The sequence below is a fragment of the Xylocopa sonorina genome, chromosome 12, assembly GCF_050948175.1.
Source record: "Xylocopa sonorina isolate GNS202 chromosome 12, iyXylSono1_principal, whole genome shotgun sequence".
NCBI classification, from domain to species: Eukaryota; Metazoa; Arthropoda; class Insecta; order Hymenoptera; family Apidae; genus Xylocopa; species Xylocopa sonorina.
This window is the reverse complement of record NC_135204.1, coordinates 4,512,808-4,536,786: the sequence shown is the minus strand read 5'-3', so window position 1 is coordinate 4,536,786 and position 23,979 is coordinate 4,512,808. Positions and strand designations below refer to the sequence as shown.

Here is a 23,979-nt window from a genome sequence, read left to right as displayed (position 1 = left end):
TTACACTAATTTTGGGGATCTTTTGGTTTATTTGACGCGCGATTAATTGCTTCATCAGTTTTTATTCGCGACTGATTCATTAAGGGGGTGTGTCTATTTATACAATCGCTAGGCAATTTATGTGTCACAGATTTTTATTATGTGTACTTTACAATGGCGCTAATTCCTTTTTATTGTGTTAATCATTTATAGTAATGGGTGACTTCAAGATTGACTAGTTTTATATTTTATAAATTTGACGCTTTTGCTATAATAAACTCTATTATTGTATTATTATAGCACTACTGGGTAATCATTTATTTTTATTTATTTTATTTAAGCAAAATGTTTGTCTATTCGAGCAGCGAAGTATATTTCTCTTTCCATGGATACAAATGAAAGATTAAAGAAAGTAGAAACGTAACGAAAATAGATAAAAATGGACACCACTTACTAGATCGTATTCCAAGAAACCGTTGATTTTGTTAAAAATACTTAATTATCCGTACGTTTAAATTTAAATCTGGGACATGCAAAAGCTCTTCGGTCTCGGATCACCTCGGCTCTAAAATTCCCGTTGCGCGAACGACGTGGACGCGGAAACGAACGACGCGAGGATCGAAAACGGCTACCTGGCCGGATAATATTAAATTCTTAATGAAAGATTCTTAAAATAACCAGCCCTGTTGGAAGTTGAAGCCGTAGCTGGAGGATGTATATACCAGCTGGCAGCCAATAAATTCCACCGATTATTAAAAGCAGAGCCGGCGGTGGCCAGCTTTTCGATCGTTCCCGATCATCAGCAACCTGAACGGGAGTATCGTAACCGGAAACTGTCGGTGGATAGCTGTCCCTAGAAGTGGTGGAGCTGCCTAGGACACTTGGGTTACCAAGGTACACGCGAGATGCCTGGATCGCGTCGAGAAACCGAGCAGAGTCTTGTTCTAACGCAGGATTGGGCGCTCTTGGGTGCTCTTGGATCCTGAGGGCGATACAGGGAGCTCGATGGCAGCTAAGCGTACTCTTCTAAGAAGATATCAAGCTGATACATTACTATATTAATCGTTGCACTTTGATCAGGATAGATAACCTTTTATTTGTTTTTGTAATACTTTTAAGGTATTAAAAAATTGCAACGCAAATAGCTGATGCTTAAATAATGTATACGATTCCTTTCTATCTCATCTCTCCTGAAAAGAAAGCAAACAGTTACTTCTAAATGTTTATTGCAAAATATAGCAATTCTTTTCTGTTATGATTAAAAAAGGAAAACAAGGTGGTTTTCTTTAGTAACTAATATTCTTAATATTAATTATGCTTATAACTCTTGCAGAGTATCAATTTATATATATATTAAATGCTCTTTGCTTTGTCCAAGAGCAATTGAGTTATCCACACGTGCTCTAGAGATCCAGAGCAATATCATTTGATGATGATGTATGAAGGTAGCTTTGTTGGAATTGGGAAAAATGGCCGCCTAGAGAAATCCAAAGGTGATGATGGAGAAATAGGATGGTGTACTATAGCACCATACTGCAGTCGAATAGTAGAATAGTGTAATAATACATTCTCTATATATTATACTATATAATATATTAAAATCGTACGATATTAAGCTAGATTTCCACGAGAGACCCAAATGGGACCTCGCTTACGCGGAACGCTTGAAGATCTCACAATCCTTGTTGCTGGGACGAGGAGAAACGATCGTTGGGCATCGCGATTTCTTCGAATGGAGGAAACGGTAACGATAATTTATCGGCCTCCCGTTCTTCAAAGGAAGTATTCGTGTCAATGATCTTTTTTTCTTCTTCCGTTTCCATTTTTTTTCTTCCTCCCTCCCTCCTCCCCTCGATGATTGCGCAATTCACGCGATACTAGTAGGCGAAATGATATATCGCAGCTGGGTTAATGGATTCACCTTTTATTCGCGATCTGGACTATCAATTCCCTCTCGCAGGGACGGCTTGCGAGCTTTCTGCGGTCGGTTGCGTATGCCTCTCTTAATTGTTTTATTCGCTCTTCATTCGATTCGCGCGGTGCCCGTCGAGGATTAATGAATTTGAAGCACGGCTGGAAGAGTCGCTGGCTTTCGCGGATATTGATATACGAGCGTGATTTTGATCTCGACGTTCGCGGGCTCCGCGGATTAAGTCGTGAGCCCCGAGACGTAGGTGGTCGTTACCGCTTAATCGGTGCTACGCAATGATTAATTAATATATCAGTCGTAAACGGTTTCCTTTGCACAACATCTTCATTTCCAAACTGCTCCACTAGACATGCCCACTTAAAACAGAACAGACATACAATATACAAATATCCACTCCTTACTATTTATCATTCTCCTTGCACTTAAGTCTCAATAAAACAGAAAACAATTTCTACACAACACAGCGTCACCTTAATACAGTATCAAGTCTACCAAACGAACACATTTCATCCAATCCCAAAAGTTCTTCGTTCACCTTGAACTGAAACCTTTAAACGAACTCGATACCCCTACTTGCTCTGAATTCAGCCATATTGTTCCAATTCCTTACATCTCGTATCTAAAAAGTAAACAACCCTGCGCAATAAACCTTCTCCAACTAACCTACGTGCCCATCATCCAACGGAACCTCCAAGATCCACTCGTAAAGCAACGCGAGCACCCGGATTCGGACCCGCGGATCTTAAACCGAACGTGCTCGCGGCGCGCGGAATTCCTCGGTTACATCAGCGGCGGTTTTTGCTTGGCTGCGGCGTGGTATGCGCGTGCAAGCCGAGCGTGCTGGTCGTCCTACAGCATCGGACAAAGTTGCGGCCGGTATCAATTGGCTTGTGCACTCCGCGGCGCGTATACCGGTCGACCTTCTGCACAGTTGCAACACGAGACCTGACACAGATAGGAGAGCCGCGGCGCTCGGTCGGTCCAGCCGCTGCCTGTGCACACACGCCTTGCGAAATCGACCGCCGCGCCGCTCGTTCGCAACGGGAAACCCCGACGCGGGGATGGCGCGCGGACGCTGCATGGGAGGATACGATGACCTCGCGATCCTGGATGGAAACGTCGCTGGGGTTGTGTGCACGCGTGTGTATGCGCGCGGAAGAAAATCGTTCCGTGGGCGTGCGAAGGGTTTCACGCGGTTCGATGGGGTTTTCAGGTGCTTGGGAGCTGGTAGTTTGTTTAATTGGAATGTAATCGAGCGTTAAGATCGTTTTGGGTGTTGGTATTGGGTTCGTCGTGGGTTTGGTTGATTGGGTTACTGAGCAACTCTGTGGAACGGTAATTTCATACTTTGGTGGTATATAGCATGTGGGTATGGATGGTAGATTTGAGATAAGTGTATAACTAGTTGGATGAGATGGTGGTTGGAATACAGGTCTTCGAGCAGTTTTATATAGCGATGCTTTTGAATCACGATGATGCAAAGTGTGTAAATGCGAAGGACTCGTTATTAAAACGTGAGTTTTTGCCCTGTTGCGTGTAATAATAGGTTCGCATTGTAACGTGTATGGAATGCATGCACATGTGATGTAAATCAGGTTACTGGACTGCTGGGAGTTAGGTTTTTCATCGAGTATTATCGATGTCTCAATTACCATTCAGGTTCCACGTTATGGGTACAGCGAAATGAAATTGAATAATATGATCAAAAGCAGGGATTAAGTTCTGTGTCGAATAAAATCTGTTAAGCTTCCGTGCGCGGTGTATATAGACGCGAGAGTACTTATTAGAACCGCGGTCATTCATTAACAGCTTTCGAGAGCAGTTAAGTGGAAAGCTTTTGTTCTCGCCAGGTAATAGTTTTTAAGTAATGAAGACATTACGCGTGGCACGCAGGACCTGCATACTCTCTCATTATAGTAATTACGTACTTATCGTCGACAATATATTTATTGCGCACGGAGAGTGACATTTAAGTCTAATAACCCCGATCGAGAGATTAAACGACAGCTAATATTGCGCAGGATGAATCGTAGAATCGAAGAATGTTGAATAATGTACAAAATTCTTTTCAGTAGGAAATTGTTTAAACGCACACGGGTAATTACCTTGGCGAACATTTCCTTATCTCTGTTGTCCACTACTATACACACGACGTACCGAGAAACTTATCCAACAGTCGCAGCAAAGAAACATCTACAAGATTATCCTCAAATCAACCACTATTCTTCAAACGATTCCAGACTCCTGATTCCAGCTTAACCTAACTTAATCTAAAATTTAAATCTCCAGCGATTGGAACAATTGATTTCAAATGTCCTACAGAAATCTTATAGACAATCTACAGGACTCCGTTTAAAGAATTTTTCTCTAAGAAATCCAGATAATTTTGTCACGAAGATATGCAAACGAGATGGAGATCCATATTCCCCGCAAAATGGAGCAAAGCGTCCCGCAACCTCTCGTACCCAATAATACAGTTAAAGGCTAACAAACCTCCCATAAAATCAGTGAAGAACTCTGATCTGTTTCACAAAATATTAAGGACCAACTGTTACGTTACTATTTTTCTTCTTTCCTATTAAGTCTTAAGAATACAATAATGCAGAATATGAAGAATCACAGAAATGAATGATTTAAAAAATTCCATACGCAAAAAGGAGCAAAGCGTCCCGCACACTCTCGTGCCCAATAATACAGTTAAAAGCCAACAAACCTCCCATAAAATCAGTGAAGAACTCTGATCTTCTGTTTCATAAAATATTAAGAACAAACTGTTACGTTACTATTTTTCTTCTTTCCTATTAAGTCTTAAGAATACAATAAGGCAGAATATGAAGAATCGTGAACAAGCAAAAAAGACAGAAATAAATTATTTATAAATTCCATACGCAAAAGGGAGCAAAGCATCTCGTATCTTCTCACGTCGAACGGTACTACAGTTAAAGACCAGCGAACCTCCTATGAAATCAGTGGAGAACTTCGATCTGTTTCATAAGGACCAACTGTTACGTTACCATTTTTCCTATTTTCTATTAAGTCTTAAGAATACAATAACGCAGAATATGAAGAATCACAAAAATGAATGATTTATAAATTCCATACGCAGAAGGGAGCAAAACATCCCGTATCTTCTTGCGTCGAACGGTACTACAGTTAAAGACCAGCGAGCCTTCCATAAAATCAGTGGAGAACCGTCGCAGAGGTCGCGATCGTCGGTGACGCGAACTCCGCGGCGGGCAGTTCGGATCCAGGCTGCTCCTGCGGTTTCCACCGCGTTACGGTATCGATCCGGGATTCTCGACGTGCCTCGATCCCGTCTCTCCCACGGCACGCCGTCGAGCCGAGGCGTAAGTAATTTGCGTCCGGACGAGCCGCGAGCCGCCGCCAGCTCTCGATCCGGGACAATAAAGTCCACGGCCGTGTTTCAGAGTGGGTGTACGGGAAGCCTGCGTCGGTGTGCGGCGAGCGGCGTGGCGCAATCGGCGGACAAAGACAATTGCGATTCCGTGAAACGCGTCGGACACCGTCGAGCGTGCACGCTCGGCCGCGGGGCCCGCGAGCCTCGCCTCGCTTTTGCGGCCTCTCAATTTTTCAATAATCGTGTTCCAGGGAAACCGACCCACTTCGACCATTTCCACGGACTCGCGTTACCCGCGACGCCGCGACGGGTTTCACGCGACGCCTTTCTGGCTTTTGCCAGATTAGGTTCGCTTTGGTTCGTGCATCTAGGCGGTTAGAGATGTTTGGTTAACGTTTCGGGTAGGTTAGTCGTTTTCAAAATGGTCTGTTGCCACCAGTTTTATGCGATGTATAGTATAAGCTGCATTTTCTAGGATTTTAATGAACAATGGTGGCTCGTGGGTAGAATTAGTAAGGGTGCTGCATAGTTCTAAAAATTTTTGTATCTTTTTCGTAAAATGCGGAGTGGCTACTGATATTAAGCTTGAGGATTATATATTGTACGAGTAGAAAGAAAGAATTAAAGAGTAGCAGGTTTGTTATATAAAAGGCTCATTTTCAAAACGGTTTGTCTTCTACTGGTTTGTTCGACGAGTTTTATGCGATGTACAGGGTGACTCATATTTGGCGGGACAAGCTGCATTTTGTGAGATTTTAATGAACGATGGTGGCTCGTGGCTAGAATTGGTAGGGGTGCTGCATAGTTCCAATAATTTCGTAAAATGGGGAATGGCTGCTGATATTAAACTTGAAGATTATATATTGTATGAGTATAAAGAAAGAATTAAAGAAAAGAAGGTCCTGCAATTTTACAGTGCCTATACGCGAGCCGCCATTGCTAATGAACATATTAATATGAGTTTGTTTTGGTTTTAAGTAGATAATTTCGGAGGTTGGTCTTTAGTGCAATAACTGCAAGTGCTATTAGTAATATTCTAGGCTGTTACCACTATATACTTCCAAATATCAGTTCATACCATATATAGTACAAGAGTACTTAACTGCAACGATGTCTGTAATAGTTACGTAAGTAACTCAAGAACGAACTATTATATTCTTATTTTTTTCATATTGTCATTGATTAAGATTTAAGGATACAGTAGCGCAGAAAGTACGCGCGAATCGTTCGCGAGAAAGTTCGAATGTACCACGCATCCAGTGTTGCCAGAAGATTTCTCTGTTGCAGGAAAACCATACGATTCCATACGCATTATTCGACAACAAATACAAATAATAACTTATAATCAATATTTATTAATTTTCCTATTGTTTATCATTTCTATACTGAATCATCATGAAACCATCGCTGAAAAAATCCAGTTAACCAGAAATCCACAGAAATTTCGTTCGAACATTAAGTAATGTACCATTTTACGATATCACAGTTTATCAAACATTGTTTATCATTTCTATACTGAATCATCATGAAACCATCGCTGAAAAAATCCAGTTAACCAGAAATCCACAGAAATTTCGTTCGAACAATAAGTAATGTACCATTTTACGATATCACAGTTTATCAAAGAGTCGTGTCGTACCCCTGGTTGGCAATTTCCAACATCTCGACGCGGCCATTTTGTCCCTACGTCTGGCGACGGTGTCGCGTGGAACGCGCGCGCGGAAACCGTTCGACGAGCCGCGACAAATGGCGGTGTACACGTTACTAGCTACGCGTTTGCATTCTGTTGCAGGAAAACATCTCGACGCCGGAGCCAGCCGACATATCCGAGGAGGATCACTACTCGAGTAAGCAAAACCTTTCATTAACCGTATAATCGTGGACCTTGTCACTTTTCCATTCGTGTCAGAGGCGATCGGGCTGTAAGATGAGGTTTTTTGCGCCTGTTCTTGCGCGCCATGGACGTGGCTCTGATGCTGTAGAAAAATTCGCGCGCTAAAGAAACAGGAAAATTTTGTGTGTACACATGTTGGGATACTTTTTGTTCGTCTTCGTTCGCCGTGGCGGTAGTTCCCCGCGTATGAAGATTGACGTTAGGCGTTAGGCTGTGCCAAGGAATTTTAATTGCTCGCGAATTGTGGTTCGAGAGTATCGGGGATCTCGAATATTTTGTTGAAAAATTACTCAGTTTACTTATTTTATGCTGTGGATGAATAATTCGGTTCGTTTAATTGCTTTTGGTGCAAGGTGTTCGTGCGCGATATGTTAATCACGGTAATTACCTGAGTATATTTTAAATTCGCTTGTGAATTTCCATGAATGATCGAATCGTATACCGTCGATGACGATCTTCTAAGAAATCGATGTAGCTTCCGATGTTAAACGTTTCACTTTGAAGTAACTTCGCGTGATTTCGTAACAGTTTTGGTTTGCGCGCGAACCACGCCATTTTGGTTCCAGTTTAATCAGGCAAAATGCTTTGGTACGTTATATAAATTTGAATTAGGAGAAAGTTGAAAATAAAACAGCTTTATCGTTGCACTAGTGTCACCATATCGACGCGCAGACATTTTATTTTTTTTTTTAGTTCGCAAAAAACGAAGTGAATGCATTATGCACTGGTTTGGATCAAAGGGAGAGCCTACCTAGCGATGGCGACGAGTCAGTTGCGATTATCGCAGGTCTCGTCGCAATTATTAAAAGTTGTTAGCTATTCTGTTCGTTAAATTTAAATTCTTGCAAAGATTATTTTCTTACGAGTATCCTTACGCAATTGAATCTTTTTCCACATCCTGTTATTAAGCAAAGAAAAGTTTAAAGACGATGCATAGCGTTCTGTTATACGATTAAAACCAACGTCGATTGTTCAAGGCTATTTCTTTCACTTGTTTCACAAATGACACGAAGGAGCTTTTTCCTTTAAATTTTGAAGCGCCACTCGGTGTATTGTAAACATTGATTTAATTTGAGATAATTTTAGTAATATTACGAATACGTGTGCAAGAGAGAAAGAGAGGGAGAGAGACGACAATTCATTAATTACATAAATAGTGCAAAATATTTAATAGGTACACGATTAATTTGCAAATCTAACACGAAAGCAGATTATAATTAATTATAACAACTGTAGCACCGATACAAATTATAATTAGATTACATAATAGTCATATAATAGAATATACTTTTCGCAAATGACAATTAATTAATTGATTTTGCATATGATACGGCGTTCGTGCGAGCAACTAGCTGTCCAATTAAAAATGGCTCCATTTCGCGGCATTCTACTTACGATAGACTTTGATTAAACACAACAGTGGATTACGATCAAATTAGTGCAAATTGATGTAGCATATTAAACAGGGCCGTTAATGAATTCAAATATAAATGACAATTTTAAACAAAACACTTTATAATAAGACAATTTAGAGGCTTACATTCGAACCGACAATGATCATTTGTTTGCAAATGTGCAGGGAATTCTTGTTAAGATTTCATATCAAAACAACCGACTACTAAGTCAACCCTTAAAGTCACTCTTACATATTTTTAAATATTCAACACACCATATATTAAGTTATTCTTCTCAAAAAAAATATATTCTACCTTTTTTCGAAACACACCTTAAAGTCGCAATATTAACTAAAAAAATAATTTATAAATCAGAAAAACAAAAATTTAAAGACGAATAAACACTCAAATCACGATACACTACATCAAGAGTAAAAAATTTTCAAATTCCATAAGACACAAGTCCACGTAACGGTGTGGTCTCCGTCAGTTTCTAGTGCAGCTTTCATAGAGGCTAGCTCTTGTACTAATTAATATCTAATTATATAGATCACGATATATACAATATATATACTTAACCAAATAAAATAAAATTATAGCAGCCGCCTTTGCTACTACCTGATTCAAATGTGGCACTCTAGCGATAAAAAGCTTCCCCACCTCTGATATAAACTACTCTTCCAAACGATAATGTCACAATTTTGAAAGATATGCCCAAGAAAACAGAATATGCCAACGCACAATTCCCATCCTACACGCGTTCATCAGCCTGGCGAGCAGGCGTTTGCGCTCGGATCGACGAACTCCAGCAGGGGGATCGTTCGATTCGACGTTCGTTGTCCCCTGGCACGGGGTCAGGTCGCGGCCATTTCGGGAACCTGACCCAAATCCTTCTCCGGTGGCGTCGCGATCCTGCATTATTGAACGTGCTGAATGATTTAGACGTCACGCCGCTCCCGTCACCCGCCAACTTTATCCGACTGCTAATAAATCCCTCTCTCTCCCCCTCTCTCTCTCAATCTCTCTCTCTCTCTCTCTCCCTCTCTCTCTCCCACTGACATTCTCTCGCCCTTTACGCGCTTTCGTTCCGGCGTGGCTCGAGACTCGAGTGCCCTTCTACGTGTCACTGCTAATTCTCCCGCTCAAACGGATCGACGGCGCAACGCGGAGGGTGATCTGAAGGGTTGACGAGCTTCTCAGCCGATCACTGGGCGGATATCGATCCGCAACTTCGACGCGGCTCGATTGACGTCGCGATACGCCCTCGTGCAGGTTTCGATCATTAGATTCGCGTTCTCCATTCCTGTTTTTATCCAGTCGCGTCTCGATCGGTTCGCGAACTCTCTGTCCGCGACAGTTTTCAGTTTATTCGCGTCCGTGCGAACGATGGACTCTACCGGAAGTGGGACTACGAACAGGTGCGGACTGATCTGCGAGACAAGTTCTAAACGTAATTTTTTATGTTCAATTGTACCAGCTAGCTTTTTGTAGGAGACATAGTTTAGTCACGAGTTAGAATATTAATTCTTCTGTTTGATATCACACTTGCTCGATCTCGTTTGCAATTAAATTCGAGTCAATCTCTTAACGATACGATACTTTAAATATAGAATTGTCTGTCGTGCCTCTGGTCACTGCATTATTAGAAATATATCTGTTAGACTAATGAAATTGTTTTTATATTTCACGTCTAGCTGTACCAGATTACACGTGCGGATAATTGTTAGTTAATAGTGACTGGCTATGCGCATAATCGAGTCGGTAACAGGTGCCATTTATGTCACACACTCGCCAAGTTTTTGTCCCGTTTTTCTAAACAGAATCAGATATTCCTCTGGGCGTCGACGATGGAAATAGCGTTTAAAGGTGTTATTTCTTGGATATTCATTCGCGTGTTACTCTTTCGAAAAATCGATCGATGCCAAGAATAAGATGACCCTGGCTGACTTCTACCGGTCGTCAGGGTTTAGCGCTCGAGGTCGGCTGGATCGTCGGTTTCATGCAGTCCGAGCAAACAGGAAGGGGTCGCGGTGAATGCCTTTGTCAACGTGGGAAGGGTGGCTTTCAAATCCTGACATATACATTAATTCCATCATTGTTGGTGACGGTTGAAGAACCAGCCGCGGTGGGATTTAGTTTTCTGGCGGTGAAGCTCCCAAGCAAGGCGACGCGCAGCGGAGCCAGACTTCTTTTTAAAATTCATCGCGCGAAGAAGCTTTTCCCAGGGTGTGAAAGAGGAAATTTTAATCCGTCCTAAAAACGTGTGCTGGAACATATCTCAAGGATCACGTATGTAAATCCATACGTATCTTTGAAGTCCCTATTAATTCAGCCGATTTTTTTCCGCCAAAGGTTGCCATGAATATACAGGACCGAGCAATAACGGTGGGCCAGGCTCTCTTTCCGCGAGAAATTAAATCAAATCTCTCGAATAATTTATTCTCCCACGGTGCTCCATTGGCGCGCGGAATATTCTACGATAATTAAATTAAATGAAAGAAAATGTATATTGATAAGTATCGACAAGTATTTTTAATCAATTGGTTCGTCAATTAAAAGTATCAATTGGAATAGGCACATTTTTCTATGGAAAGATACGATCTAAAGATCTATCTAAGATGAGAAATTGTTTGAATTGACTCTTTCGAAAACGAAATTTTGTATCTCATTTATGTTAAACACTGTTAGTGGATTTCGTGTTCTCCAAATATTAATCAAAAATGCTTCAGCATTGCACTCCATTTTAACCACCGCCTAATCTAACATTTACTTCTATAAAAAATCAAACTCGTCCACTGAAATATCGACTACTCGAACTAAGTGTTTTTACAGAATAAGAAATTTGATATTTGCAATAATGTAAAATGAAGTACTCAGATATTTGAATCGAACGTTTCGAAATGTCGCGCGAGTTACACGCGCACGGAAAGCAGCGAGAAATTGGTGAACGCGCAACATGGCGTGCCTGAGGATCCAGTTCTCGCGACGGAGGACTCGAGCGATCGCGTAAATGCAACCTGTTCGGAAACGCGTTGGTAAAAGCGCGGCGATTTGTCCGCGTCACGAGCTCGCGACGTATTTATTAGCATGCACCGACACTTCAACCTCGTAATCTTGTTACCGCGGCCTCTTACGTAAAAGACCGACATGTACTCGCGCACAATAACACGTTCCCTCGCGGTTCTGAGAATCGGCCGATTAATCAGACGTGGATCCTCGCGCGCCGCCGCCGCGCCACGGCGTCCTCTCCTTCGATCGTGATCCCGCGGCATTTCGATCAGATGAAATTGTTCGTCGCACGTTCGCGGTCTTGTAAGATCGTCAACTTACGCTGCAGAACGGTTGCTCTATGATCGATGTAACATCGTCGTCGCGTCTCCCATCGCTGCGTTCGTCGCTCGAGCGTGCTCGCTTCGAGACGGATTTTCGAAGTGAAAAATCGAGAGACCTTTTTTTTTGGTTCTTATTCTGTGCTTTGTGGTCCACGTTATGTATCTTTGTCGCAATACTGTGGAATTTTTTAAATATTGGAATTGTTGAAATGTATGTAGTGATTTATTTGGTTAAGATAGGAAATGAAATTTCAATTTGCTTAATTTTTATCCGATTTTTGAGGAACCAGTACTCCCCAATGAATCGATGTGATTTTCACTGGAAACGAGCTTGAAATTCTAATTCTGTCAGATGTCGATTCAAATATTCGAAATCCTGATTGTTCCTACGACTAGTTTGATTTATGTCGCGTTCGAGTTGATTTGAATTCTGAGCTTTCGTTGGAATTGAATTTTTATAGAAAAATTCGTGTACCTTCGAACACCAAAGTAGATTACTCAGAAACAAATACTTGTTTATTTTCGAGTACTTAAAGCATTGTTAAGGTTACTCGAGTTGCTTGAGTTCAAGTGAATCAAGTTCCAATTTCTGTTCACTCGTACGTAAATCAAGTTACTTAACCTCAAGTCGTTTCAATTCGAGTCGCGAATACCTGAAATGGCTGCGATGCGTATTCGTTCTTTGTGGTTATTTAAAACGATGCCAAGAGACTTTTTTATTGTCGAGTAAAGATGACACCACGTGAATAACCAATGTGATATTGTATCACCAGCCATCTTAGGCACCCTCAGATTTGCTTCTCCCCACTTTTAATCGCGTTTCTTCCTCCAACACTGTACAGTATAATTGAAAACGTATCTCAAGTCATATTCATGTTACATTGAGAACTTGAAACGCATTTAAAAAAAAACCAAGAAAAAACAATTGAGAAAGTTGGAATCTTGATTAAGATTTCAAGTGAAGTAAAAAAATTGCAATGTTCACATTGGTAAAGTTAGTTAAACGCTTAAAAAAAAAATTACAAGCAATTAAAGTTCAGTTAACATGATCACTTAATCCGAACGATTCTTGCCTTGCGACCACCGAGGCGGTGCACATTCATAATTGAATCGACTCGATAGAATCGGCGCTGTGCCAAAAAATCTGAGCCGTGAAATTTTCCGTGGCGCTTGCTGCAAAAGTACATTCGCCTTCCGCTTCCTGACGCGCAAGTGTCTTTATTTGCGAGACGAAAAAAGGAAACGAAAAAAATGCATAATTGAACAGGCGCGCGATCGAGATGAGCTCGTACTCGTCAAGCATGAGGTTTTAATTGACACTCGACGACTCACTTCGTCGCATTTCTACGTCACGTTTTATCACGTCCTCACAATATTACCTTTTTCACGTGTTTCATGCTACACTTTCCTTATCTATTGTTCGTGGTACAATTGTTGTCTCTTCTTACATTAATAATTAATAATTCATAATTCGTCTTCCTTTCAAAGTATATAAAAATTCACACATAAGAATAAAGTTTACGAAATTTGATTGAGAATCCTTTATTCTAGAATTTTACGAGTTAGTGATCGCGTTGATGAATCGCATCGCGAAGGCCAAAGGATATGAAATCGTAGTTACGCTGAAATCCGATGGAAAGAAAGGAGAGAAAGATCGTCGCGCGTGAAATTGCTCAGAATCGCGCGTATTGTTCCGGGAGCAAAAATATTCCGTGGAACGCCTTCGTTGTTCGAGCAAACAGCACGGCCGCTCTTTGTTCCGCATTGAAAACGTACGCGCGTGTGTACCTGTTGACGCGATCGAATGAAAATCCTGAAAACGCGGCAGTCGTGCGCGATCGGTGACGAAACTGTTAACGTGACTGCATTTTCGCGCGAATGAGCCCGAGAATTCGTCGAATGCCGCAGAATTTCGATGGTTAAACCTCTCGTGGACCTGTTGCGTCTGTGGACCACGTACAGCAAGGGGGGTGGCTGGAGGGTGCCAGTCGATCGATCGAGGAACGAATCGACGTAGACGTTGCTGAAGGAATTCGATGTGCGAACAAAGAGACTTCGTGGAGGGCATGTTGCGAATAACGAAAGTATCTGAACGATGTTATTGCAATTAATAACTAAGGACGTGTAACTGTGAAATTCACTTCGATTCTTTGGAGAAAGTTGGAAATTTTTATGTTATTGTATTATGATATATTATATTTATTATATTGCAATATAGTATTTAGATATTCGTTAAATGTATTAACGACAAGAAGGTGTGATATATCGCAAGTACCATTTTAACGATTCAGAGAAATTATTCTGGTTTTTTATTCATTAGAAATGGTGAAAATGAGAATATTCTTAGTAAATTTATGCAGAGTTAAAAATAAATTAAATATCTTTTTGCAAGCTTCTCGCACAGCTGGAGATTTAAATATACAAATAATATATTGAACGGTTGATCATTATGTCAATTTTAATTATGTAAATTGTACTGTACTGTTTTATTTTATTTGCTTCTGATATATGTTAAAAATCTATTAATACTTTTGGTAATTGGGTCAAACACTTTTAAGTTACTGTAAACATGCAAGAAGAAGTACTATAAAGTAAGATTGAAAAATGGAACTGGATTTAATACCAAAAGAAATAAGTAGCAAGATAAGAAAGAACTTATGTAACAATTTCTGTGAGAATATTAAACAAATTACATTTTTTACAAGAATTACAAATCTCCAGATAACAGTTACAAAAAAAGATGTGAAATGAAAGAATTACCGATAACGATATTATTAGCTGGGTTACATTAATTGAAAATAATTCATTCACTAATTTCTTTGACGTTAACTTCTTAATCTCTTCGTTCAGCTTTTTTTAAAAAACCGTTTGGACTATTAAGTGGACACTGTTAAAATAAATGATGAGAAATATTGTAAACAATGAATTATTACTTCTTTTAAAGGAGGTGTTGACTCTACTGATAGAAACAATATATTTAATAATAAATAGTAACAAAAATTGCCTTTAATATGTCAATAACGTCGCTGTTGGTATTCAACTGCATTGAATCGGTTGGAAAATTTTAATTGTCACGTTATTTGCTAGTTTTTTTACTACATTTTTATTACGTTCATAATTGTTGCTTTTCATCTTTGAATTGTTGAACATTTCTATTAATCTTCCTAAATGTAAATTGATGAGTTATGTGGTTTTATAAAACCATGTAAAAAGAGGAAATAATAATTCTGACACAATTATAACCACGAACAATAAATAACTCGAAAAGGAGGTGTGCATGATATAATTTTTGCAACAATATATGTGAACAGAACCTTAAAATTGGTATTACTGTAAATTCATATTTCATTTCAGTAGAACACATCGATTCATAAATAAAAAACACATTTATATTTGCAATAATATTTTATGCTTCCTATAATACATCTTTTATAAAAAAAAAAGTAATTCGTTATCAATCATAATGTATCTTAGGTAGTTTCCATTACAAATCAGCAGTAAAACGCCGCAAACACATTTACTAACTCCAAGCATTCACGAATCACAATTCTCACAATATTCCTCTACACGCACGCAAAGAAATCAGATTTGTACTAACAAATTTCACCCCAAATCATGCCCAAATCGTACGCAACGGTATCACAATTGTTATTAATCTTAACCAAGCACCACGTCACAATTTCAACCCCTAATGTGTAGGATAATCGACTACAGGTGATCATAAATGGAAAAGCTTTGGAAAAAGATATCGCAGAACTCAAAATAAGACGACGATCATAAATTACGAAATTACGGTTGACGCTTCGTTTTTGAGAAGAACGACTTTGAAAATTCTGGGGGTGTGCTAATGGCGAGAGGGTGTGCGCACCGTGCCACTGCGCTACATCCGCAATGTCTGCTTACCCATTAGTGTTGAGTAGCTCACGAATATTTGAACTCGTTTTTCTAAAGAACATAACCTCTAATGTAATTTTGGTATTATAGACTTTTCTTCTATTTTGGTCTCCAGTATCGCCCCTTTCATTTTACCCTGCTACGATTTTCAAATTACATTCTCTTTCTGACTGTAAAACATTTTTAATTTCAAGAAAAATAAAATACTTCAATGTACATAGATTAATCTGTATAATTATTATTAATAACAATAACAACTTTCGCGTATTTGTTTCAAAATTACAAATTCTCTTAACCAATTTACGTTGTGTATAGATATTTTTAAAATTGATTGACGAGTATCATGCAAATAGATTGCTGAAAATGGTAGACCTCAAAATAATTTTCCTAAATGAAAAGAAAAAAAAGGAAAACAGAAATGCAATCAAAAGTTATGTTCACCTACAGTCCAACACCCTATATATATATGTACAATACATGTCGCACTGTCAGAAATGTCTAGCTTCCGGCTCGGTTCGAACCGAGCCGGAAGTGGGCGTCAGAGAGAAAAAAAGAACCGACACACCCCACTATCGGCACCATTCACCGTGTTAATTCATGCCCTGAGACCAATTGGCACTTTTAATTTCGGCAGGCGCGCTCGTGAAAGACGCTGATAAGCTGAAGCTGATGCTGCTCGCGTGGAATTATAATCTTCAACAGCAGGCTCAGGCTCAGGCCCAGGCCCAGGCACAGGCCCAGGCCGCCAACGCGGCCCTCTCGCCAAATAACTCCTCGACAACCACGGCCACCACCGTTGGCACACCTGTCACCAGCCAATCGGCCATTTCCACGGCAAACAACACCATTAACAACTCCACACTTACAGGTAACACCTTATTTCCATCGACTCGCGCGAGTTCGAGCCACCGCGACCTGTCGCACGTTTTTGCGAGATCATTTTTTTCATTTCTTTTGCTCTTGCTCTCTCTCGACACACGAAGGAAGCTTCGATCTGTCACTCGCGGATGGCAAAGAACCACGCAGGGCCTTTCCTCGGGCTCGAGGGACTTGGCTGTCGCACACGTTTGGTTCGGATCGAACTTTTGCGATGGGATTCTTTTTGCGTTTTCGAAATTGGCGGAGGATTTCAGAGTTTCGTTACGTTCGTCGTTTACTGGCGTGGATAGGGGAAGTCGAGTTTTCGTATTTTCTGCGACTGTTTTTTATTCGTAATATTTTTACGATTTTTCGTTGTTATTGCTATATCGTTGTTATACGTACTGTTTGGTTGGTATGGATTACTTTTTTTTTTGTCGTTGGATAGAATTCATAAGAAAATTTGTGGATAAGAAGGAAAAATAAAAATGAAGAGCATATAATTAAGTAACTTTTTTTTTATGTCTAGATCGTTAATAAATCGTTCATGTTAGAAAAAATATCAGAAAGCAAGGATTTTGGGAATGAAACGTTCAATATTTTATAGAACGCTATTACAAAACTAAATTACGCATTTAGAAACTTTAATTTTATTCAAAATTTACTACTTATCTCTTTATTTAATATTTGCGAGCAAACCCGAAGAAATAACACCCAAAATAACAATTAAAAGAATATATATGATTGATAAGCTATATAATACAGTATTTTTTATAAGGTTACGTTATATAATAATTTATTGAAATAATAAATTACAATGTACCAGAAAAATTAAATTACACGTTCACAGGTAATTTCAATATCATCATATTATTTGTGTCTACACCAACATTTATAAAACGAATTATAGTTGCAAATTAATGGCATGAAAGAAATACAAAATTTTTTTACAAATATTTTATCATTGAAAAATCTCGTACGATTTATTTGATGAAATTTTGCACATAAAATATTGCTTTTCATTTGCTATTTACATTTGCCGCGTCCGTAACATTTGCTCGCTACGCTGTTCCGTGCAAATTTGTTATTAAATATTCATAATGATTTACCTTTCCTTTTTCCGTTTTTTATTTAAGTACTCGAACGATCGCTGACCCAGTTCAACGAATATGAACTCGAGGAATTTACACTCGGTAATTGCTCATTTATTACACTCTACATATTATCATTCACTTTAATTGTTTAATGCTAATTATGCGATTAACATGCTCTCTAAAGAATCACAATGATCGTAAACATTTCGAACACGTACTAATATTCTAACGATTCTGACATGTCACACCTGTTTTCTTTGTACAACACGACTCATTACAATCACAAATATCTACAAAACCACTTATCGTACTTCCATCGACTTTAATTTTCACGGCGCGTTATCCAAAGCAACATGACACTACACGGAGACGCCAAGCAGGAGAAGCATAGATAAAAATCAATACAAATGATACGAGATACAAAATTTCTTCCATGAAAATCCACTTTTCCATAGAAATATTTTTTTAAACATATTCAACAAAAAATAAATTCAAAGAATACGAATGCATTTTTGCATAAAAATATTTTACAGAACGTCTTCAACAGAAGGAGACACTATTTCAAAAAGTTACACAGAAGACTTATAATCATTTAAAAATACCCAAAATGAAAGAAAGCGTACGAAATATTAGGTTGGGTTAAGTTCAGCTGAAATTATCCAAAACGAAAGAAAACATATTTGTAAAATACAAAATGGATGCAAATTAGACTAAACTGAAATTATCCAAAACGAAAGAAGACATATTTGTAGAATACAAAATGGATGCAAATTAGACAAAACTGAAATTATCCAAAACGAAAGAAGACATATTTGCACAACACAAAATGGATGCAAATTAGACAAAACTGAAATTATCCAAAACGAAAGAAGACATATTTGCAAAACACAAAATGGATACAAGTTAGACTAAGCTGAAATTATGCAAAATGAAAACGAGAGAAAGCATACGAAAGATTAGATTACCGATAATTCGAGATAACCTGAAACGAAAGGAAACGTATCTGTAAAAGGACGAAAGCTTGGTCGCTGGCTCGAGAGAGGAGAAGTCGATCCGGTGGCCTCAGCCGCGTAAACGCGGAGACTTCGATGCTCGGGTTTCGCGTCCTTCTGCGGCGGCCAGTAAATTGCAGGTTTCGCGGGGCCAAGGTGTACCGGGTATTTAGCTCGCGCGAGTTTTGTCGTGCCTGACGTGACTAATGGATTGTCGGGCTGTGACGTGTGCCGCGCAGGAAATTCAGACTGCGCCTTCTTTGGCCCGCGTAATCGAGCCGTTTCGTCGCGGCGCCTCTCGCTGTTAATCGGCCGTGATTAACGCCGCTAATTAACCGCGCCTCGCTCGTCGTCGTACGCGCGTAGCCTGCTCTGTATGCCACAAAAACAAATGGGTACAGACAATGCAGAAATCTCGCCTCGTGTCTACCTTTTTTTCTTTCTATTCGCTCGCAATACGGCAGACGGCAGAGTTTGAGTGTTTCTGAAATAATTAATTCAAGTTTCTGTCGAAGAGAAATTTTTATAGCATTAATATTTTAGATAGTCTTATAATCGAATTAAGAACCTTTTACGAAGTTGTAATCATTTTTGTGGATATAGAAAAAAATAGTAAATTAATTAATGCCAGTTATCCGAGTATTGACTAAAATATATTAAAAATAAAATTTCAATTTATTCTGTACCTAGTTTGAATATTGTCAGAACCAAAAGAAAAGTAAATGTCTAAAGGACGAAACTAGAAAGAGAAAATTATAGTCCGACTATTAATGCGAGCAAAGGATCCAACTGTCCTAAAGCCTTGCGCACATCCAACCGTGCAGTCCCTACCAACGGCGCGCAAAACCTTTTCGTCGTTTGTTGTTACAGTAGACGGGCGTGTCCGTCTTCGTGTGCGCGCAAAAAGAATGCCGGCGAAGCGCAAACAGACACGCTCGAAACGCCGCGATATTTACGCAAACAAAATATTTCCTTCAATTTACTTGTCCGCGCGTTTCAACGGCTCGCGCGGACACGGACGGATAATTCGTGGATTTCGCAAATCCCCAGCGCGGTTCCGCGGACGGAAACAAATCGCGTATAACCGGAAACACAGAGGCGAGAGTACTTGGAAACACGCCACGCGGGGACGCGAGTGGAAACACCTTAATCAGATCCGTGCGTTTTTATTTTCATATTTCCGCGCTTGGTACGCTTTGTACTTGCACGGTTTCACGTATCGTACGATAGAATTGTTCGATTATTATAGCGGAAATACGGCGCCAGGATCCATGGGATTATTTACGTCCATCAGTTCGATTATTCTGAATACTTTCGTTTTATGGTATTGCAATGAAAATGTTACACTGGTTGGATTTTAAATTATTTATTGAATGTATTTGTTGAATGATTATGTGTGGGACTTGGTGTAAGAAATAATTCTAGTTTACTCTATTTGATAAATGTAAATGGGTGGGATAGATTTTTTTAACTAGTTTTACTTTGTTAACCGTTTGAGTGACTTTTGGAAAAATCCAATCGTAGAGTGCTATGGAGTGCGATTTCTACATTTCAAAGTTCCAAGCAGCGCGATGGTACTGTTTTTCTATTTATCAGTAGAGATTCTTGTACTATTATTGGTGTACCATTCTTATGAGTGTTCAGCGTGCAATTTGGTTCATCTCATCTAATAGGTGGCATTTTTAAGCACTGAGCAGTAGTCTGATACTTATTTTGTTCAATAATATCCTCAAAATGTCTTGTTTAAAATTAGCGTTTAGCACTTTATATATGAGTGTGCATATTATTGGTTCTATATGACACCTTAACCGCGAAAGGTTATGCGTATACATCCATTAATTAATTCATACGTTAATTGAACAACTTCTAGCACCGCACTAAGTAGTGCACAACACATAGAACTCGTCTGTGTGGTCTATTAAATAGCAGGCGCTTAACGTATATGTTATTTCAAGCGTGTAAATTGCTGAGCAATTATTTCGTATCTCTCATTCAAGGTGGCGAGCATTGATACGCGCGTACAAACATTTGATCCACTCCGACACACGAGTGCATACATAGCGATCTTATCACACCAGACATCGGATACACCGAGTTTCTTTCTGTCGAGAATGAATCGATTCAGACACTCTTTACCGTCAAATTAGACATTGAACTCCAAAGTCGCTTTCTCGTCCTCTCCTGCCAACCAGAATAGATTCGAATCAATGAACGCATTGAGTTTAATCTTGATCGGTTACGCTTAATATCGGGGAATCCCTGCTCTATCCGCCGCGATGCAGGAACAAGTTAAATAGCTGTCCATATGCGAAGCCTTAAAGCGAGATGCGCTATCGGGTCGTGTTTTGTCTGTGAATGAATAGCAAGATCGATTGCAGGGGGTTACTAAATTCAATGCAGATGTGTTATCATCGATATTCTTTATTCCTTTGCAAGCATCAATTGACATGTAAAAAATTACTTTCTCCAAATAATCGACATATTGGTTACCATTTTTCTGACTTCTTTCTTTTTGTATCCTACGATTCTTTGACTTACAATTCTTCATTGGAACATCTGTACGATACTACAAAATTCGCAATTAACCTCGCATTTAAATAACGATCTCATAATTACCTCTAAAAATTAAAGCGTGTTACCTACGATTTAAAACTGCTGCACAGCAAGATATATCGCGCCAATACTTCCCTCCAACCGCGATACATACTACAACACCTACCAAATTTCCCTGCAAACCCACACCACAATCCAAACATTCTTTTCACCCGACGAAACTCGCCCAACTCCGTCCTGAAATACAAATCGAGCCAGGGTCCGTCGTCAGAGGCGCTCCTCGCTTCTCGAACCGCCGCGCAGCGGTTCAGTTAGGCGAGGTTGCGGAAGGATAATTCACCGTTGCCCTCCGCCCCTCTCGCCTTGATCCACCACGGTGGCGGACATTCGCGAAACCAGTTTTCGAATCGGGCCTCCGCGCCTCGGACGTGATCGTTGCGTAATGAACCGGCCAGACGCGAAGACGCGATCCTATATACGTGCTGGGCCCGTTCTGGCTCGCCCCCACCACTCGAGCGGCGTTGACCAGTCCCAAGCGTCCGCGGATGCCGCGGTGCACGCTGGGGACCGCTCGCCGCCGCGGACTGCGCGCGTTTCGCGAATCGATTTCGCGATAGAAACGCGCGCGCCCGTTTTACGATCGCCGCGGAAAATTTGCGGGGAAACAGCCGGGCGATATTTTATACCGGTTTACCGATGTTCCGCGTCCCCACAGCACCGTGGCCGCCGCCTATCGCGCGCTGCTCCCACGGACGGCCGCACTGTTAATTAAAATGTTTATCGCGGCACGGGATTTCGGAGGGTCTCTCGAGCGTGCTCCTCGTTTCTGCGTTTTCTGAATGTTTCTCGCGCGGTGGGAAAGGCAGGGTCGCGGCTCGAGATGACGCTGCCGATTGCGAGCCAGCTGGTTTTCGCCGGTGAGAAAAGCACGCTCGTCGATGGAAATTGTTTCGCGTTGCTCGATGCGAGATATCTGGGCGTCGAGATGGAATTGTAGGGTTCGATGATTCTGTGTTTCGGTGGTTTATTCATTTTGGAAAGATTAGTTATTGGATTCATTTGGAAGATTTGTTATTGATTACTCAAATTTTGTGGTTCCAGGATGGAAGCACTGAAGTGTTTAATGTATTTGGAGCCATTAAAGGGTTTTTAGACAGTTTTAGATCGAGTGAGATACAGTTATAGTTATTTTATAGCTTTTTGAAATAAAAAATGGAGGCAGAATAAGAGTATTGTTATTCTTGGTTGTTTTCAATTGAGAAAGGCAGGGTCGCGGCTGAAGATGACGGTACCGATTGCGAGCCAGCTGGTTTTCGCCGGTGAGAAAAGCACGCTCGTCGATGGAAATTGTTTGGCGTTGCTCGATGCGAGATATCTGGGTGTCGAGATGGAATTGTAGGGTTTGATGATTCTGTGTTTCGGTGGTTTATTCATTTTGGAAAGATTAGTTATTGGATTCATTTGGAAGATTTGTTATTGATTACTCAAAATTTATGGTTCCAGGATGGAAGCACTGAAGTGTTTAATGTATTTGAAGGCTTTGAAGGGTTTTTAGACAGTTTTAGATCGAATGAGACTTAGTTATAGTTATTTTATAGCTTCTTGAAATAAAAAATGGAGTAAGAATAAGGGTATTACTATTCTTGGTTGTTTTCAATAAATAGTTCACTGCTTCTAGGTTATCAGAACTTCCACCTCGCGAAATAAACAATATCGAACGATGAAAAATCGCGAAACGTTCGTTTTAGGGGTGAAAGATCAGCTATTAAACTTGTGACAAATTATGACCACTCGATAAATCCTAATCATCGCTATCCTGTTCCCGTGCAAGTTTCGCGATAAGTAAACCCGTTAAACCGGCGAATAAAATAGCCAAACAGTAGCCGGGAGGATAAATCATTAAGTTTTTTTTTATCCAATAAAACTTCTCACGGCCAGCAATATATCTTGCCGCTTGAATTTTTCCAAGAAAGCTGCTCCTCTCTCTCCTGACGCCGGGGGGGAGCACCTAGAAGAAAACAACGAATAAATCTTCGTCCCGTCATCGTGCGGTTATCTCGATTTTTAATCAGTTAATATACTCCTTAAGATGCTCAAGTTGTGCCTTAACGGTAAAGGATCTTTTCCCAGCGACGTTTGCCAAAGAGAACACGTACCGTATGGTAGATGCTGGCGTCGAGCGATGGCCAGAGCTGATTTTACATAACAAAAGCAATTTTCTCGTACGGCTGCTCTTCATGTCTCGAAAATACTCTTTCCACGAATCGTTCGGTTTCGTTCAGGAATTTTAAAATACGTTCCACGAACCATCCAAATTCCTTTATAGAGGCCCTTGAGGTATTTTAAAAATTATTTAAATTTTATTACCAATTAACATTTCTACTCTTAAGATCGTCTCTGCGCAGCATTGAAAATTATTGGTCTAACTTTTTAATTTATAATTAAATTTTAAGTTAGATAATAATTTAATTTATGTTTGAAGATATTTGAAAGCATACTCTAGTTCTAAATATATTAACATTGATTTAGAAGTTAATGCAAAAGGGTTACATAAAAAAGGAGTAACCTTTAATATATGCTAGCTACAGTGCATCCAATTAAGGCACAACTCAGAATGAAAGAGTATACAAACATAAATCCTGAAAGATTGACATTATCATTTCCATCGTTTTCGATAAATAGAAAAAAGGTCTATATTATT

The 23,979-nt window shown here is 40.0% G+C and overlaps 1 protein-coding gene across 3 annotated transcripts in view; it reads left to right on the top strand.

Annotated features, from left to right (window-relative positions):
* The window catches only part of LOC143429771 (nucleolar protein 4-like), a 119,727-nt gene that overhangs the window by 72,227 nt on the left and 23,521 nt on the right, over positions 1-23,979 (top strand). For 2 of the 3 annotated variants that reach the window (XM_076905537.1, XM_076905536.1), the window contains exons 2-3: positions 7,060-7,114; positions 16,416-16,649. In XM_076905537.1, coding sequence (XP_076761652.1) covers positions 7,060-7,114; positions 16,416-16,649 — 289 coding nt within the window. The remainder of the gene's footprint in view (positions 1-7,059; positions 7,115-16,415; positions 16,650-23,979) is intronic. The other variant, XM_076905538.1, reaches the window with a different exon arrangement.